An 18,794-nucleotide genomic window follows, 5' to 3' on the forward strand; every position below is an offset into this window, starting at 1 on the left:
AATAATGTTTTTGAATAAATAGAAACAATACTACACACACACACACACACACACACACACACACACACACACACACACACCCACACACACACAACTCATTGGATGATTTAATTGAGGGAAGGATTTCCATCCAATAAATTTGTTTAGCACCAACTAAAAAAAAACTACTCGCACAATTAAATGCAATTGAGTTGGTCCAACATGATTTTATCAAATAAAACTTTAAATGCATTTGTATTTTTATTTAATTTAAACTTAAAGGTTTGATAATATCGTGCATGTCTATTATGCGTCACATGGTTCAAAGTTACCGTAAACAAACTGAAAGAGCCATTTTTAAGCATATTTCATGAGTTACATATACAGTTGATTGAGACTGATCTCAGAACTCATTTTAGGACAGTTTTTGCTCACTGAGCAATGCAACAAACTGCATTTTTGCTAATTATGCTGCCAAAGCATGGGTGCCTCTGCAAGGTGGTAACCTCAACTCAAAGCATTACATGAAACTCTTCTAAATCTTCAAATTAAAGTGAAGATTAAACTCTAACAAGTCTTTCTATTAACTTTAAACACCCAAGATTACTTTTATTGTCAATGTTTCCCTCTCAATTCAATCCCATGCAAAAGCATGCTGGAAACTATAAATCCCCTAATCAGGTAGTTTGAACAAACAACAGTAATCTTTTTTTTTGTGTATAAATAAAAAAATATTTATATATATATATATTATTATTTGTTATTTACAATATAAAACTGAATGATTAAACTTATTGATTAGAAACATCTAATGAATTAAATGTATACAAATAAATAGAATCAATACTATAATAAGTGGAATATATATTTTTAACTTTTACACGTTCTATATACGTTACAAAATATAGTTACTGCCTTCTTAAAATTCTGGTATATGGATCCGACAAAAATAACTATATTTGAGTAACCATAGCACTTAAAATATTTATAGTTCCCTCCTTCAATTTAAAATCGACCAGAATCCTGACTCGTTTTATAATACGTTGGACGAGAATTTCACTGGTTTAGGTAAAAACCTAAACACTTTTTCTAAACTAACGATATGATTTGTCTCACAAACGATTTAGGCACATTATCTCTTTAAAATGGATATTTTTTTCAAACCTCTTGTATTAGAAGTTGTTGTTATGGATGCTTCGATCAGGACTTTTGCAGCTGATGCAGAGTACAAATTCCTCGTCATTATGATGAGCTAATACCAAATACTGATTCTGATGCTCCAAGCTTTTAAATAGCTTTGCCCTTGCATAAGCACACTTTCCCTATATGTACGAGATCTCACCTTATCTAAGAGAATAAATCCATGATGTTGCATACATGTAATGGTCAGAAGCAGCTTTACAAAAATAATAATAGATAAAACAGACAGAAAAAAATGGTAAGAAATTACTGACCATGCAATTCATAATCATTGCTCACGTGTTGTAGCGTTGTGGATGTATAAACCGAGTTATTAACTCCTAGACAAACACTTGTGATCAGTTTATGAGATCGGCCAGATCACTGAGTACCGATCAAGTCGTGAAATGTGATTATCGGCTGATGCGGATCGATCGGAGCATCCCTAGTTGTTGTAGTAGTAGCAGGAACAACAACAGCTAATCTTAGAGAAGACAAGTTAATCATTCTGTAAGCATGACACAAACACAGGCTGTGGATTTCTAAAGCAGGTTATTTTAAAATATGGTTTGTATTTACATCGTTTGACAAGAACTTGTGAAAACGTACAGAACACATGAAACAGACAGATAAAGGACCAAATGGTGCACGACAGAAATGGTACAAACTGGAGCACTTTGTGCGCTGAATCATGTGGTTTTGTCTATTCACACATATACATAAACATATGTACAAGTCTCCTCACTTTTCGCTCCAGAGGACATAAATAAAAGCATCCGTTTTCATGGGAGAGGGAAAAAGAAGACGCTTGTTTATATAAAAACTATTGTTACTGGCACAAAATAGAAGATGTTTGGATCTTTACATGTGAAAACTGCTCAACGGTTCTGATGACCAAAGTTTCCCTTTAAAAATGCAAGTCTTGCATTGAGACACAAAAAATGTGCAATCTGCCAAAAAAAAGTCCAAAGGAATTAGAAAAACGTCATCTCATGCAAGAGTATGAACATTAGAATAGTTCGCAAACCGTATGAACTGTACAGGGTTAAGTTGCAAGGTTGTGTTGTGGCGGAGGATTGGGTGTAGATTTGCTCAGCTGCTCCCCCTGTTGGCCAGGTGTGGGAGCGAGGCTGCAGGCGCTGAGCTCCTCTTTAAGTGGCTTGTTGGCAAACTCTGCGATGCTGAAAATAAACTGCAAGCAGCCCAGTTTGACATGACTTCCATGATGGAGGAGCGCAGTGCCTTCCCATCCTGCACCACTGCCTCCGATCATACGGGAGCCGCTGTTTTTACAGTTACAAGGAGTGACTGGAGCGTCCTGGGACTGGCAGCTCATATGCGTGGCTTCTTTTGCTGAGGGAACACCATTGGGAGACTCCTCTTGCTCCTTTTTCCTGCAGCGTCCTGCAAACACATTTGAGTTAATACTGCTGCTTAGCTACTGTCTGTTTTTCCAAGTCATAAAGAAATGGAAATTCAATCAGTTTTCTAAATTCATTATATTGACCTGACGCTTTCACGTACATTCAAGTGCAGCCATTGGAAACTTATTGGCTTGAGACTTTTGGTCTCATTCACTTCTGTTGATTTTTAGCCATAAAAACACAGCTAATTATGCTGCTAGATCAGGCATGGGCAAACTTGATCCTCGAGGGCCGGTGTCCCTGCAGAGTTTTGCTCCAACACTAATCAAACACACTTTAACACCCTAATTAGTGTCTTTAAGATCACAAGAAAGCTACAAGCAGGTGTGTTTGATTAGGGTTGGAGCAAAACTATGCAGGGACACCGGCCCTCCAGGATCGAGTTTGCCCATCCCTGTGCTAGATGTTGCAAACTTGACGTTGAGATCAGACGATCACGACTGCTGTAGTTATTCTAGTTGTGTTATTTTTGGTAATAATCTTCAGGAAATCACTGAATGCAACAACATCATGTTATCATAATGATCTAATGTGGCAATAAGATCATAACTGTACTGTGCATTTACACCCTGGCCATATTCATTTATGTAAACACACGACAACAACATTAAAATTATAGCAGATGCTGTAAAAAGCTCATTCCCAGCCACTAGGACATTTCTGACAGGGTATTCCAGTGTCAGCATGTTGTGGCACTGCTATACAGGAGTTATTATTATGGATTATAGATAAAGAAATTTTAGATTTTTATTTATTTATTTTTTAAAGCATGACAATAAAACACAAACGTGGCTATGACTGTATTAAAACATATGCTTGTTTGTTCTGCTCCTGCCTTCCGTGTGCAGCCATGTCGCCGTTGTAGATGGTGCATTCTGGGAAATGTTCGACCTCGGTTTCGAGTGTGGTCCTAAAAAATCTTCGTTCCAAGGGGTATCTAGCGCCTCCCCTTAGCCCTATGCCTTCGAGCTAAAGAGAATTGGGACACCCCGACCCCTTCACGTGGGTAACGAGGGGAAAGGGCTAAGGGGTAGAATTGGGATTGGGACTTAAAGAGTGATTCATTAAATCGCTCATTCAAAATGACTGATTTATTTGTAAATGAAGATTCGTCGTCTTATTTGTAGAAGAAAATAAATGTAGCTTTTATAATTTTGTCATTCTAACCTCATTGATCAGTGATTGCTTTTGGACTCTTGAAACGTATTTTTGCTTGCTTTTTGCAAAGTGAGAGACATTCTTGACAATGTCAGCTCCCACATCACTAAAACAGCAATATATCATCCAGTCAACAATCATAATATCATCCAGTCTACGATCAACTAAAAAAACCCACGTCTATGCCATGCATTTCTTCTGATTTGAGAGTTTGCTTTAATGTATATCAAAACAGAATAAATGAGCTATTGTTGCTTCTGCTTCCTCATGATTTGAAACAGAAAAAATCTAAGTAAATAAAGATGAACTCACGGATGATGTTCTGCACTTTGGTGAGAAGATTGCTGGACTGACTCTGGCTCATTTTCTCCGAAAAGTCACATGAATATAGTATGTTGTCGACGGTTGTCCCGTGTTCACTGTAGTTCAGCAATTCATACTGCTTGGTATTCTGAAGGAGGAGAGAATGATTGGAATCACTCAAAAGAGATTAAACCATCTTTGTCTCTTAAATGTTTAAAATGGCATACCTCATCATAAAATATACAGGCATGTTTCCCTGAAACATAGTTACAATGCCCGTAGTTTGTAAGGCACACGTCCATATCAGCACCTGGAATAAGAAATGAGATTTACATTTCACTGAACACTGAAGGATGATGCATTTCCTGCAGGCACAGGATGATAATCACCTGTCCCGATGTGCAGACTCCTGTAGCACATGTTGACAGCCTTTCCTGAGACTGAACAGAACGAAGCTCTCGCCTGCACCTCCCTGTTTTGGGCTGTAAATAGACAAGAATTCATAAACGGATGTAAACACAGACTTCAGTAAGAGTGTAATGAAAGAAGTTTGATACCTTCACCGTGTTTCCTATGAGCCGGAGAAACGGATAAAGGAGAACTGCTCTGAACAGGAGATGTTTTTGAGTCAAAAAGCTGCTGAATCCGCTGCCAGGCCAAAAGCTTGATGAATTTCTCATCCAATGAGTTAAGCTCAACTTCTGCAAAACGAACGGTTACACAATTTTTTGTATTTAATGCTGGGTTCCAAATGGGTTATATTAAAAACGCACACAAACCCACCTCCACTGCCCTGCATGATGTCTTTTATCCGCCCGGACAGCTCTGACATGTTGGGTTCTGTGCAAGAGGAGATGTCCCCACTTCCTGTCATCACTGAGTCCAAGCTGGACTTTCCACCTGAGAAGAAAAAGCAGCCTATGAATATTTCGGTCAGTGTTAATCAAATGCATGCTATACAAAGAGGCATTTACCACAAGAAGATGGAGATCTCTGTCCATTTGACCCAGCGTCTGAGGTAAATTTTTGCGATTTAACAGCATGTGCTCCTGTACACACAGTGGAGTCCGAGACTTTTACAGCTGCATCTGAAGCCGGTGGAGTTTTAGCATGATCACATTGTGGAGTTTGGGGCTCAGATTTGACACGAGCAGGAGGAGGGACATCAGTGCCACCACGAGACTTTAAACTGGCATCCTCTGCCTTGATCATGGCTCCAGAATTGGCATGATTGGGTGGACTGGGCGTGGGTAAACAGGGCGTTTCACGGTCAACACTCTTGTTTTGGGTTCTAACAGGATCCTGTGTTCCATTGGACCGAACCGATTGGTCTACAGGGCCGTTTGTGGTCTTACATTTCGGACACAGTCCCTCAGTACATGAGCTACAGGGAACTTTTGGCGAAGAGTTCTGGCTGCCCTGCGAGGCTGCATTCTGGCAGGAGTCTCTGAGTTTCAGATCAGTCTTTTCTGTGCGCTCTGAATCCCAATGAGATGTTTGTCTGTTCCTTAAATGCCTCATAATGCTGCACTGCAGTGAGATGATGTCTTTGAGCCACTATACAAAAGCACAAACAAAATTAAATGAATGGTTCAGGTAAATAATAGATCAGAAATAAACAGCGAGCAGCTCATACACACCTGACGCTGTTCGTCTTCACTGGCTAAGTGCTGTGGGACAGAAGCTTCTGGAAGGCCCGTACAGATCAGTTCTCCCTCACGGACCCCTGCCGATGCCATCAGAGTAGGTGGATTCTGATACTGTGACTTTATGGCATCTGGAACCTGTGAAAACCCAATATTATCTCAAATGAGTTTCCGCATCTTCAGTAGTGGCCATAAATAATGTTATACAGGTTTATGTTTGCACCTAGTATTAAAGGGATAGTACACACAAAAAGGAAAATTTACTCTCACTGATGTGGTTTTAAACCATTATGAGTTTCTTTATTCTGTCAAACACAAAAGAAGATCATTTGAAGAAATATGGAGACTGGGGCTGGGCGATAAATTGATTTTTATCGATTAACTGGAGTGGGAAGTTTACATCAATTTGTTTGAATGAAAATCAGTTTTCACCCTAACACGTGACGCTACTCTCTGGGTTCCCGTAGTTCCTCCCGCATTAGCCATAGAAACCCACAAACAATGTGGCAGCATCAGTGAGCACGGAAGAACTATTGCAATATTGCATTCTTTGAGGGAAAAAAAAAAGCACTGGTGCACAAATACACCCACAAAAAAAAAAACAGCATAATTCAGGGCTTTGTCACACATTCATATGCCACACCTTGTATTTTTTTTACGGTACGTTGTGATGGATAAGACAATTAATGGACCAGACATGCATATGAAAGGAATGAAAGCAATCTTATATTGGAATCCAACACTGCTGTTTCCGGATAAATGACGTGAGCCAGCCGCAAAGACGTTCATTAGCCTACTGTAAATATAAACACTGACAACTCGCTCAGTGCTATAGACTTATCTACCAGACGCAGCGACCCAATGCAAATAAAAGCAATAAAATGCAATCTACTAGCCTAATGTAAGTATTTAAATGAACATATAACACAGAATAAACATGAATAAACTTCTGATTGCATTCATTAAAAAAAAAACCTAATAAAATAAATCTTAAATGGTTTACTCTAACTGTAATTGTATAAAACTGTTTCATATTATTATTTATTATTATTATTACTATTACAATATAAAAGACTTGTATGCAATTATAAATAAAGCTTGTAAATAGATTTGATCTTTAAATGACAGCTTTTTTCTTTAGCATTTTTATATCCTATAATTAATTATAATTCTAAGGATATATATAGATTATATATGAAGAGTTCAGGTGCAAAAACCTCTAAATGCCATCTAAATTGTCCTCTAAAATGAGCGTTTTAATCTGGCTACTGTGTGTATGTTCAGTAACATCCCTTTTATGGCAAATAATAAGTTCTTTTCCTGGTCTTTAAAGTGAAATATCACAACATAAACAAAGCAGGCTGAGGAAAAATACTTTCAATAGAAATTTCAGATGGCACTTAGAGGTTTTTGCATCTGAACTTTTGTGTTCATATGTTAATACCCTTCAAATTCAAGCATTTTTTTTAGAGGGGGAATTGATTTAAATCGTAAATCTTTTATTTATTTTTTTTAAAAAGCCATATTGCCCAGCCCTAATGGTAACCTGTAACCATTGGAAAAACATACTATGGAAGTCAATGCTTACATATTTCCAGCTTTCTTAAAAACATCTTCTTTTGTGTTAAAGAAAAAACTGATTAGATGTACACAGCTAAATACAGGTATAAATGGGGTCTAAATTATTCTCAGCTTGTCCTCTTTTGACCACTTACAAAGATTTTGATTGGACTCCTTTTATAATACAGTAGAATATGTTTAAGCAGACACAAGTTCACCTCCTTTTCCCTTACTGACTAAATGTGATCAATATTGTGATGTATTATGAAAAAGCAAGGTATTCGTACTTGTCTGCATTGTCATCCACATTTTTTTATTAATGCATGTAAATGCTGAGTGACTTTAAAAGACATCAGATCACCTTTAAAGTCTTTTTGCTTTGGGCATGAGTTGATCGCTGTATAGGGGGGTGTTGTCGATGTATCCGCTGGAGGAAGTCCAGCTTGACTGCATGCTGGGATATACAGTCCTGAAACTGGTCAAATAACTGGCAACGGTTGCTGATGGTTAAGGATCTCTGGTTCAGCTTTGAGGAAAGGGAAAAAAGAATGAATTATTGGCATGTTGGTTCAGGTGTTTAGGATATGGAAATACCATGTATGTTATATATACACGTCTTAGTATTCATTTTTAAGTAAGCTTTCTTACTACAAGGTTCTGGATGTGGTTGGGACACATCCACCTGCCCGTGGGGAAGGCAGTGAGAGGCGGGTCCAAACAGTCCATGTGAAATAAGAGAGGGCAAAAGTCACACTGGATCAGTGGAGCCAATCGGCAGCTCCTGCGAGAGAGAGAAAATAAACCCCACATCATTAATAATAATGAAAGAAGACACACATGAACTCAAACAAAACTTCTTGAACTTAATGTCTCTAAAGCCAAAATAGTGTTATGATTTGGAATTTATACTTTATTAATAAGTGTGCTCCGATTGAACGGTCATCGATCACTATCAGCTGATAATCGCTTGGGGGAGTTTGATCAGTGGTCTCCATGAAGGCCGATCAGATGATGCAAAACTCGCGATACAATTTTTTAAAATTAATTTATTGTTTTACATTGTGCAAGAACAGGGTGTGTGCCCGAGAGGCATTTCAAAGATGGCCGTCGTGTGAAATGACTTTCCTTAAAGGGACTTTGGTGAAATGTGCCCTCTGTCCTTATGCAATGTAATATGACTTGCCCCATGTTCAGCGGTAACCTGTGGATATTATATGTGGAAAATATGAATTCTTTATTTGCCCCATTTGAAGAGCTCGCACAACAGCTGCCATGGCATCATACTATCCAAAAGCAGGGGTACTCAACAGGAAGATAGTGTATTTTAATAATTGTAATTTGTGCCGTTCACACATATCATCCAAAACGGTTTTGAAAACATGAGTTATTTGTAATATACATTTTTAAAAACATGACTTATAAAAGGTTTCGATTAGACCCTGTGATCAGTATTGGCTGATATTGCTTAAAGTTATTGGTAATCGCCCCAAAAAAACAAAAAAAACAAAAACAAAAGTACCTCTAGTTATCAAAAGTCTTTATTTTTTTAAGAAATTGATAAATGCATTTTACAAAAACTTTTACAGACTTTTATAATGTTAAAATGATTTTTAAAACAGTGTCATAATGTTTTTTTTTTTTTTTTTTTTTTTACAAAAAAACACAAAATAACAATTTCCACAAAATGAAGCAGCACAACTTTTTTTTTATATTAATTATAAAGATTTTTTTAAGGATCAGAAGAATAAAAGGAGTAATTATACTGATAATATGAATCTCATTTTAAAAACCGACATTTTAAACCGACATTTCATAAACAACCATTTTGGTGGCCAAAATACACTTAATAAATAAACAAAACAAAAAAAAAAACGTTGACTAGTAGTTTATATTCATTCGTTCATTTATTCATTTTCCTTCTGTTTTAGTTCCTTATTTATCATGGGTCGCCACCGACAACTATTCCAGCATGTTTTACACAGCGGATGCCCTTCCAGCCGCAACCCAGTATTGGAAAACACCCATACACTCACATTCACACACACTCATACAGTATGGCCAATTTTGTTTACCCGATTCACCTGTACCACATGTCTTTGGACTGTGGGGGAAACCGGAACACCTGGAGGAAACGCACACGTACTTGGGGAAAACATGCAAACTCCACACACAAATGCCAACTGGCCCAGCTGGGACCTTCTTGCTGTGAGGCGACAGTGCTAAACACTGAACCACCGTGCCACCAGTAGATTTTATAAATGTGTGTAATAATAAAAAGCCTCATACCTGCTGCATGTGTAGCACATTTTAACAGGCAGTGGAACCAGTCCACAACTGTCCAGCTCGTGTTGTGGCCGTTTAACACTCTTGCTGGATAACTCGTCTTTCCTTCTCCTTTTGCTGGTGCCTGAGAAGAAAAGAACAGCGGCATCAGCAGAGTTTCTAAATTGTACACTTTCTGAACAGTGTGATTGAGATGTCCTGTACCTGGAAGTGCGGTTGTGCAGGTGAGGTCATTCGGAAGCTGGAACTGCGTGGGGTTTCTCTGCATGGCGGCGGCTATTAGGAGGTCAAATGGTCTTTTGAGGGTGGTTGTGGTATTCGAGAGTTCAGGCTCCGAACCCTGAGTCTCATCCTCCACATCCAGGAGGTCTTCCATGTCGTTCTGCTCGGATGGTGTGGGGGTGTCTGCTGAAGAAGTGTTGGAGTTGGGGGTCGCAGGTCGGCTGCTGGGACGTCTCTCCAAGAGTCGCACCTGTGCAACGGCGGTCCGTAGCCCTGTGCCACCCGTCCCCACAGAGGGATTCAGCCGTAACGTCCCGCAATCCTGCTCAGGAGCTGGAGGAGGAGTCTGCTTCCCCAGCTGCCGCTCCAGAAGGCCGTTAATTTGCTCTTTCTTCTGTTCCCTTTTCTGTTACCAGAAAACAAAATTAATAATTTTATATGCACATTGTTTAATTCTATACAAAAAAGAACCTGTGCAGGGAATCTGTGGGGTCTTGATGTCTTTTAAATCTCAAAAGCTAAATTATAGGCCTTAAAAAGTTTTAAATCTACAGAAATATTGTGTTGTAGGTCTTAAATCTGATTTTAACAAGTCTTAATTTTTCATTGTTTATGTATAGCTGCCCATTCTAGCCAATAACGCCCATACAATCACCAACAATCCCTTAAAGGGGTGGTCCACTACGATATCATATTTGAAAATTTAGTTGATGTGTAATGTAGCTGTGTGAACATAAACATCTCTGAATGTAGCGTGCTCAAAGTTCAATGCAAAGGGAGACATTGGCTTTTACAGAGATAGCTTAGCAAAGCCTACAAAAACATCCGGGTTAATGAGATCATAAACCCTTCAGGTTACGCGTGTACAACCCGTGCAGCGACGGGGCGTGGCCAGGGATGCTGTAATGTTATAACAGAGACGCTTGCGGGTGATGTGGAGCTAATCTGCGAATCACAGCACATTATGTTAGCTGACCAAGCAGAGCCTCTTGAGGGCGGGCTTTTTAGAGGAACTAGAAAATATAACAGTCATTTTCATGTTAGCTGAGTAGCTGTACATATCTTACTTTGATTATATATATATATATATATATATATATATATATATATATATATATATATAAAATGAAGCATAAACACACATTGTTTTGCATCTTATAATCTTATAAATGTATTATAATAATAATTTTTGATAGGGCACATGAAAATCTTTTCCAACAAGGATATTCAAGAAAAATCCTTAGCATTTGTCCAGTATAGGTCTAAAATTTCCTTCATAACGGTCTTAAGACTCTGGTCTTCAAGGCTCTTCTGCTTCTGGTGCCTTTCTACCCAAGTTCCCTTCTTTATAAGTCAAAAAGCCAGTATTCCCTACATTCAAGTGAATCTTATCATTTGACTGTTCCCCAGGTTCGAACTGAAATGTGGAGGCGAACCTTTCATTTTTTTTTTATTTAAATATATATAAATAATGTGTGTTTTTAAAATAAATAATAGAAATAATTTAAAAAATAATAAATATTCTTTATATAAATATTTGATATTGACCACAAAATTTAAGTTTTATTTTTTGTTTTATCAGTTTAAATGCTTAGCAATTTACTGTCACCTAAATAATGTTTAATAAGTTTATAATTGTACCTGTAAAAAAAAAAAAAAGATCCACACCGCCGCTAGATGGCACTACTAACTCTGTTAGGCCAAAGAATATATTTTTTCTAGTGATTTAGTCGACTCTTCATTCCACGTGATAAACTACTAGTCTGTTAACAATAACTGTAAAAATATTTAGTCCAGGTGAATTGAGCAGCCTAATATACTTTAACATGCCACCCTGCAAAATATTATACATTGTTTATCACTTTCAGCATAGTCCCTGCTTTTTAATAGTTTTAATTATAAAATATATTTTTATAAATTTGTAATATCATCTAAACTTATGAAACTTTCAGGTATTCTATTTCAGGTAGCACTGAATGAATGAAGACATAAGAACTGATGACTTACAGAGGATTAAAACAAATCTGCCTTTATTTATAATGTACAGCACGAACGTGGTCGTGATGTGTAAATATCAGAAGTAGAAAAAGTATGCACAGTCGTACACGCATTCAAAGCGATTTCATAATCTTGCATATTGTCAGCAGCTTCATCATACGCACACATTATAGAAATAAAATGACCCCCCCAATAAAAAAACAGGGGTCTCCCCATTAAGCTCGGAAAACACAGAAATCCGTACTTATAATGAAGAATCACATCCCTGATTAATATTCATATTATTTTTTTCATAAGTCGTGTGTTGCGAACCTCTGGCCCAGGTCACCCTTGTAAATGAGATCTTGATCTCAATGTGTTTTTTTATCTGGTTAAATAAAGAAACGTATATAAAATTTAACTTTGTGAAACTGGCAGAAACCCTGCTGTGACTTCTGTGATGCGGACAATGAAAGCAATTTAATTTATGTAATGTCAACATCAAAACTTTGGATTAACTTGAAGAAATTATCAGAAATATATCAACACCATATAGTACGATGTACTTCTCAGGGTAACGACAACAGCAATAATAATAATAATAATAATAATAATAGGTAATGTAATAATACTTTATGTAATATGGTTAATAATACTTTATGTATATAATATTTTTTCTCGATTTAATTAACAAAAAAAAAAAAAAACTATTGAAAATGTAATAAAATAAGTCTAGAAAAATGACGACTTCACTGGGTCCTATACAACATACCACATACAAAAAAGTAAATTTAAAAGTGTAAGATTTAGTAAATATGTAATAATCAGACATTAATTTATTATATCAATTGAAATAATACTGTGAAATATAAAAAGGCCTTTAATAATTAGTGTTTATTACTATTATACATGTCTGCCTTAATTTTACACCTACCTTTCTGCGAACGGTACAGCGATGACACATCCAGTCACCAGGGGGCAGCATTTCTCTGCTCAATGGCGGGTTACTGAGGAAATGTAAACAAAGTCCGGGGTAAAACTACAGGCTTCATCTAACACTCCGCAAACCTGCACAGCTCTGTTACTAACAGCAATTCAATACTACAATAAAAAAAAACAGCCACACATTTAAAAGAGTTGACTTGGAATAAAAACCATCTATATATATATACTCAGTCTGCAAAAAAGAAGGTAAATTAATACCTCTGTTTATAAGAAAGAACTCTCTGTTACCTAATTCACTGCACAAATGCTAACATATCGATGTCCAAACACTTTCTTTGTGTTATTAAGCTTGAAAGCACCAGGCTGTCCGATTCTGTACTAAATCAACTGGTGCAGCTAAACTTAGTGTTAACTTAATAATTTCCCACATTTAAATAACTTCAAGACTGATCTAAAACTGCTTAAAAGCCATTAAGAGCTTCATATATAACTGCTGGTTTTTGAAGCCCATGAAATGAATACCAGAAACTCTAGAAGTTACAGCACTAATGAAGGGCAGCATGGCAGATTTTCAGGGCCCATGGGCCACCAGCTGCATGTGTTTCTCCTCAAACTCGCATGGAATCAGTTCAGCTCCCCAAAAACAAAGTATAAACAACAAGAAAATACAGGAATTCTAACCTTCTACACTCCAACTGATCAACTGCAACACAAAGGATTTTGCACTGGGCATGTCTGCTACAGTCAGTGTGAATATGTCGGTCTGGTTTTGATTTCAATGAACACTGGTGCATTACGTCATTGCAGAACGAGGATGCACAAGTAGTTTCGTGTTATTATAAACAGCAAAGAGAACACAACACATCGTAGTGGAGGAGAAGGCTGATTGCAGACATTAAAATGCAGTTCTGATGGCACTCAGTCAGCATGCTCTCTCACTGATATTCAGGGTAAATCATCAAACGGTAATCCCCTATATGTGCATTGAACTTATGACATTGTCACTGGCTAAAATGCATGCACAAGTAAATTTACTTCCTGAGCAAGTGCACACCCAAGTCCAAGTTGCTTTCCATTCATGCGAATCAAGCCACAGTGACATTGCATGAAATTTAGACCACCTCCTAAATGTAGTTCTGGTTAGCTAGCCCAGGTCCACATAACAGCATTTACATGAGCAGTTTTGTGGCAAACTACATTGTTTCAGACTAAACTGGCAGAGTGAAAGCAGCCTAAAGTCTCAACGAAAACTGAAGTAGCAACAAATGTTCGCTGCCATATTGTGACACATCTTAGTATAATGGATTACTGTTAAAGAAAAGGTGGACGGAGGGTTGGTTTTATATTTATATTGGTCGTTAACTGGATTTTGATACATGTAGATGCTGTACTTAAAAGCGAACATGATCTTATGAAGTTTACCATGACGGTTTGTACTAAATTGTTGAAAATCAGTTTTAACATAAGAGAAAAAAAACCCATCCCCAGGGGAAGTGTTATATCCATAACAAACAAAACATGCCTTTACAAAATGTTAGAAAACTAAAATATTTGTTCTTTTATAAAACCGTGCCATTTTGGTAGCCTAAACAAGTTTTAGCGTGTGTTGTGAAAATGCAGAATGCAGATTTGTGAAAATGGTGCTGTGCATTACTTATCACATACACGAATACTTGATCAGAAAAACAACAATAGCAGACTACAGGATAAGTGTAATGTTGCTTTACAAAGTGACATGGCTAACTGCTCTGGCCTAGCATGCATAATATAGTGTTTTTGGTCATTTTGATTGTTCTGTGTAAACCAGAATTTTTGTCAACAATGTTGCCCATAATGAACAAACAGGGGGAAAAAAACGTCCATTTTCAGTACAACATTGTCATGTAAACCTATCTCTCCATAATGTAGGTGCTGTCGCAGTCACAGATGTCTGTGGCTCATGATTATGTATCAGCTCCCTGCAATAGATTTTCCCAGCTCATTCAAGAATCATCAAGCATATAAATAAACCCCGGCAGCAAACATGATGTTGCATCTCAACATCAGCCAAATCTGAAGCATGTCTAGCCGTCACCTCAAAACCTTTCTGTTGTGCCCAACTAAACCTGACCAACAGTCGTTGCTCAAACAGCTCAGGAACACACCAGCACTGTAGATGGAAAGCAGCAGGACAGTGATCACAGCACAGCAGATCTCCTCCTTCCCTGCAGCTGTCACAGGTGTCATGGTTGTTGGCCCTTCCAGATCTCCTGGTGCTCCTGTCCGGCTTCCTGTTCTTTTTCTCTCCATCCTCAGACTTGGGTGGAGCCAGCAGGGTCTGGATTTTCTACAGAGGGAGGAAATTCAGAAACTCATTAGTGAAACATCTGTAACGTTACGCGTCTTGCATCACAGCAACTCGAGCCATTGTTGGGCCGTAACCGTGAGCGCGCGTGCGCGCCCATGTGAAGGCAGCCTATACTATGGATGACATTCGTGAGCTGTTAGCGGCTACATAGAGATTGGGAACCGGGTAGTGGAGAGAGGAATAAACGGGAGCATGAGAGTGTGTTTTACCTCCATCAGCCCGCCGGAGGTATCCAGATCGTACATGATCGTCGGGGTCTCCATTTTACCCCACATCAACACCGGTCCCGACTGGTTCCGAATTCGCCAGCCGCTGCACCTCGACCCCAGTCAGATGAATAGCTTTTGACCTCTGCCAAAAACACGAATGATTTCCCGCCCCTGTGTGTTGTGGCTCCGCGCGGGCTCTCCGTTAATCGAGCAGGCGCGCGGAGGCCTCTATCCCCGGTGCTCTGCGAGACTCCGGCCCGGTAACAGAAGGAAGAATAAACACACAGACGTTACCAGTAAATCCATGATGCGAAGACGTCTAACATCAAGCCCCCCTGAAGACCAGGTCATGCAGGGAACTGGCAGAGGCGGTAAACAAACGTTTTTCTCCCGGTGAAAGGCGACTTAACGGCGGAGCGTCTCTGTTGTGATGAAGGAACGCTCGCGCTTACTGACGCACAAACCCGTGTGCGCATGCGTCGCCCCGTCAGTAGAGCTGGGAGTTCAATTCGTTTAGAGAATCGGATCTTTTTAGTAAACCGGCTCAGTAGAATCAAATCACCGATTTGCCACCATCACACACGTATTTAATAATAAATATTTAAAATTAAATAATACTGAATGTTACAATAAATATTTCTATAATACACATTTGAAATACTGTTGTTTACGAGTTTTGTATTGTTTATGGTTCCAACAAGTCAACCACCTTACAATTTGACGCCAATAGACAACAGAAGTATTATCTTGCAAGGGACTGTTAACACACATACACGCACGCACGCACGCACGCACACACAAAGTACATGTGAAACGTATTCACCCTCCAAAAAGCAACAGAATGCATCGGCAGCCATAGTTTTCATTTGTTGTCTTTTTTTGCTATTTATTAAAAGTGAATTGTGACTCAAACTTTAATTCTGCTTACATTAGAAGAAACATTTTAGGTTATATATAACCACAATGGTAAATAAACGATGACATTTGTTTACTTTTTGCTAAACTGTCCATTGTTTACAACCGAATGATTTGCGAACACTGTTTGAATCGGTTCGAATGAATTTTCAAAAAAGAGCCGGTTCAAATAGCGATTCATTCGCGGTCAGGCATCGCTTTTCGTCAACAGTGGAGCCATCTTGCTCTTTTCCTCCTTTTTAAAACTTCTCTGTCAACGTTGTAATTGTGGGAATCGCCAATGTGTCTTTATGCTGCATTAGGCGCTGATTTAATACATCAGCCATCGATGCTTAGAAAGCAAATGCCATTATCCGGTTTGTTTACGTGTTCAAGCTTCTTTGTATTGTGAGGGAAACCTCTGGCCTCTGATTGGTCCGTTTTGTCGTCGACGTGACATGAACCAATGAGCGAAAGAGAAGCGATGAAGCAATTTTTTTATGACATGGTTGTGGAGTGGAATTGTTAAAACATCAACGAGCAGTGAACAATGATGGTGAATTTATTAGGCCTATTCGTTTAGTTTGTTTATAGATGTGCAATTTTATTATTAGTCACGTGTATCAATTTAATACCAATGTCAGACGCCCAAAAGTAATGCTTGATCCCCCTCTGAAAGATATCCGGGATGAATTGGGTGGTCAGCCCATTAATAGTAAGAAATAGCTTTCTCTGATTTATATCTTAAATATTAATAATTTAAAAAGTATAATATAAATATACATTTGACCCCACATAATGGTTCATGCCATTGGGAATGCATAATTGTGCTAATCAGTGCTTGGAAAAATATGATTCAACAGTCTGAAAGCACATCTTAAGTATTCACAAAACACGCTTCTTGTAAAATAGGTGTGTTTATCTGCTTGTAGCCTTAAAAGAAAGATTAGACATAATTTGTATACTTTGACTGCCAGTAAACTCTAAAATAGTCACTAAATATCTCTCAAACAACTTAAATGTATGCATTTTGTTAATAAATGAGATGTAACTTAAATACATTCATAAATTTGATTCACTGAAGCATGCATTACCAAACTACTACCGAAAAGTTGAAACCCTCCCATCCCCCCATCGTCAATGTATAATTCACACCCTGACAATAATGACTTTATTAATTATAATATTCATATTTATAGAAAATATTTCATTTAATATATTAGAAAGGTTAAAAGGCAATGTTGTTCAATAAATGGCTTATTGCATTAAACTACACTGTTTTAAATAATAAAAACACACAACAGCATATTTTTTAAGACGGTTTATTTACAAAGTTTTCTGCAAATAAGCTTCTATACAGCAAGAGTGTTATACATGGTTTGTCACCATCACCAGTGCAACTCAAGACTGAAAATCTCATATGTTTTGGATGCATGTGGGAGGACACAGCTTCCACCTCTGTTGTTCCTCAATGTGAAACAGTGAATCCAGTGCATTCTGATTAAGTCCAGACTCAAGGTGTGTGCCTTGGGGTTTTATCAAGGGAAAAATGAGAAACCACAAACCTCAGGCTTTTATGTGCTACAGAAATACTAGCCCATTGTCCACCATCTTTAACGTGCTATCAGAGGTCGTAGAGAGAAAAAAAAAAACATTTACAGGAGCCCAGCAGAAAAACAGGAGAGGTGGCAAAAGAAATACAGATGGATTCTACATACACACCTCGTATTGCCTTGCATCCTGAAAAGATAAACAAATATGATTTCAGATTTATTCAGACCCCTGTCAAATGCAGCTGATGGTAAAACATGTAGAAAGCATGTGGATAAGAAATATACAAAGCTTTAGCAGCAATACTCTCTAACATAACACACATTTAATTACTACTACCATTCAAAAGTTTGAGGAAAGTAAAATGTTTGAATGTTTTTGAAAAGGTTAAAACTGCAATACTGTGAAAATTTATCACAATTTCAAATCATTATAATTAGTTGTGTAACGGATCACAAATCTCACAGCTCGGATCACAGATTGGACCGTTGGCGGATCAGCCATAAACGAGAGGAGACAAACGTAATTTGTTTTCCATTTATTACAAAAACAATACTGTAAGACACTTTTGGTTTTAACAAACATAACTTAATAACATAATAATATGAAGAAATGATGAGCTGAATAAAAATAAATTGTAAAATATTCAGTACTGTGAAAAATTCATTGTTACTGTTGCTGATAACGCTAAATGTAGAAATCGAACATTATAATTTGTAAAACACATTTATTTTTAGTCTCATTTTCAATAAATTATTCAGTTATTCACTCATAAAACTTAGGCCCAATCCCAATTCTATTTTAGTGCTGTTTTCGTGTGTTTACAGAGATGAATATGGCCACTGTGTAAATGCACAGTATTACGAAATTATTGCCACATTAGATCGTTATGATAACATAATATATGCCTTCAGTGATTTCCAGAAGATAAATACCAAAAAACATTCTTAGGAGTAAATTTTAAAGCCCTTCCCCTTAGCCCTCGGTTTTAAGGGCCATGGGGAAGGGCTTTAAAATTTACTCCTAAGTACTGGCACAGCTGTATAGCACCTGCACACGTCATGATATGTCATCGCGATCTCATGCTTCATATGAGATCAGACGATAGCGCCTGCTG

General features: G+C 37.8%; 1 protein-coding gene across 1 annotated transcript; it reads right to left on the minus strand.

The window, feature by feature from the left end:
- Nucleotides 1-1,697: 1,697 nt before the first annotated feature.
- phf12a (PHD finger protein 12a) lies at nucleotides 1,698-15,683 on the minus strand. Its single transcript, XM_056467028.1, has 15 exons — nucleotides 15,233-15,683; nucleotides 14,821-15,002; nucleotides 12,666-12,738; nucleotides 9,737-10,160; nucleotides 9,536-9,656; nucleotides 7,898-8,030; nucleotides 7,611-7,775; nucleotides 5,684-5,827; nucleotides 5,018-5,600; nucleotides 4,827-4,943; nucleotides 4,601-4,744; nucleotides 4,433-4,525; nucleotides 4,271-4,353; nucleotides 4,053-4,191; nucleotides 1,698-2,562 (listed from the first exon to the last, which is right to left on the minus strand). Exons 1-15 carry the CDS (start codon nucleotides 15,296-15,298, stop codon nucleotides 2,204-2,206), a joined length of 2,826 nt encoding a protein of 941 aa, XP_056323003.1. The 5' UTR covers nucleotides 15,299-15,683; the 3' UTR covers nucleotides 1,698-2,203.
- Between the last annotated feature and the right edge of the window lie 3,111 nt (nucleotides 15,684-18,794).

The sequence above is a fragment of the Danio aesculapii genome, chromosome 10 (genome assembly GCF_903798145.1).
Source record: "Danio aesculapii chromosome 10, fDanAes4.1, whole genome shotgun sequence".
NCBI classification, from domain to species: Eukaryota; Metazoa; Chordata; class Actinopteri; order Cypriniformes; family Danionidae; genus Danio; species Danio aesculapii.

Bases quoted from the DNA above. Each gene is read 5' to 3' on its own strand.
- phf12a (XM_056467028.1), bottom strand. From the start codon at position 15,298: ATGTGGGGTAAAATGGAGACCCCGACGATCATGTACGATCTGGATACC. The intron at 8,031-9,535 runs GTATGAGGCTTT...TCTCTCTCGCAG, and splicing joins ATGTGCTACACATGCAGCAG to GAGCTGCCGATTGGCTCCAC. The intron at 5,601-5,683 runs GTGTGTATGAGC...GCTTTTGTATAG, and splicing joins GTGAAGACGAACAGCGTCAG to TGGCTCAAAGACATCATCTC.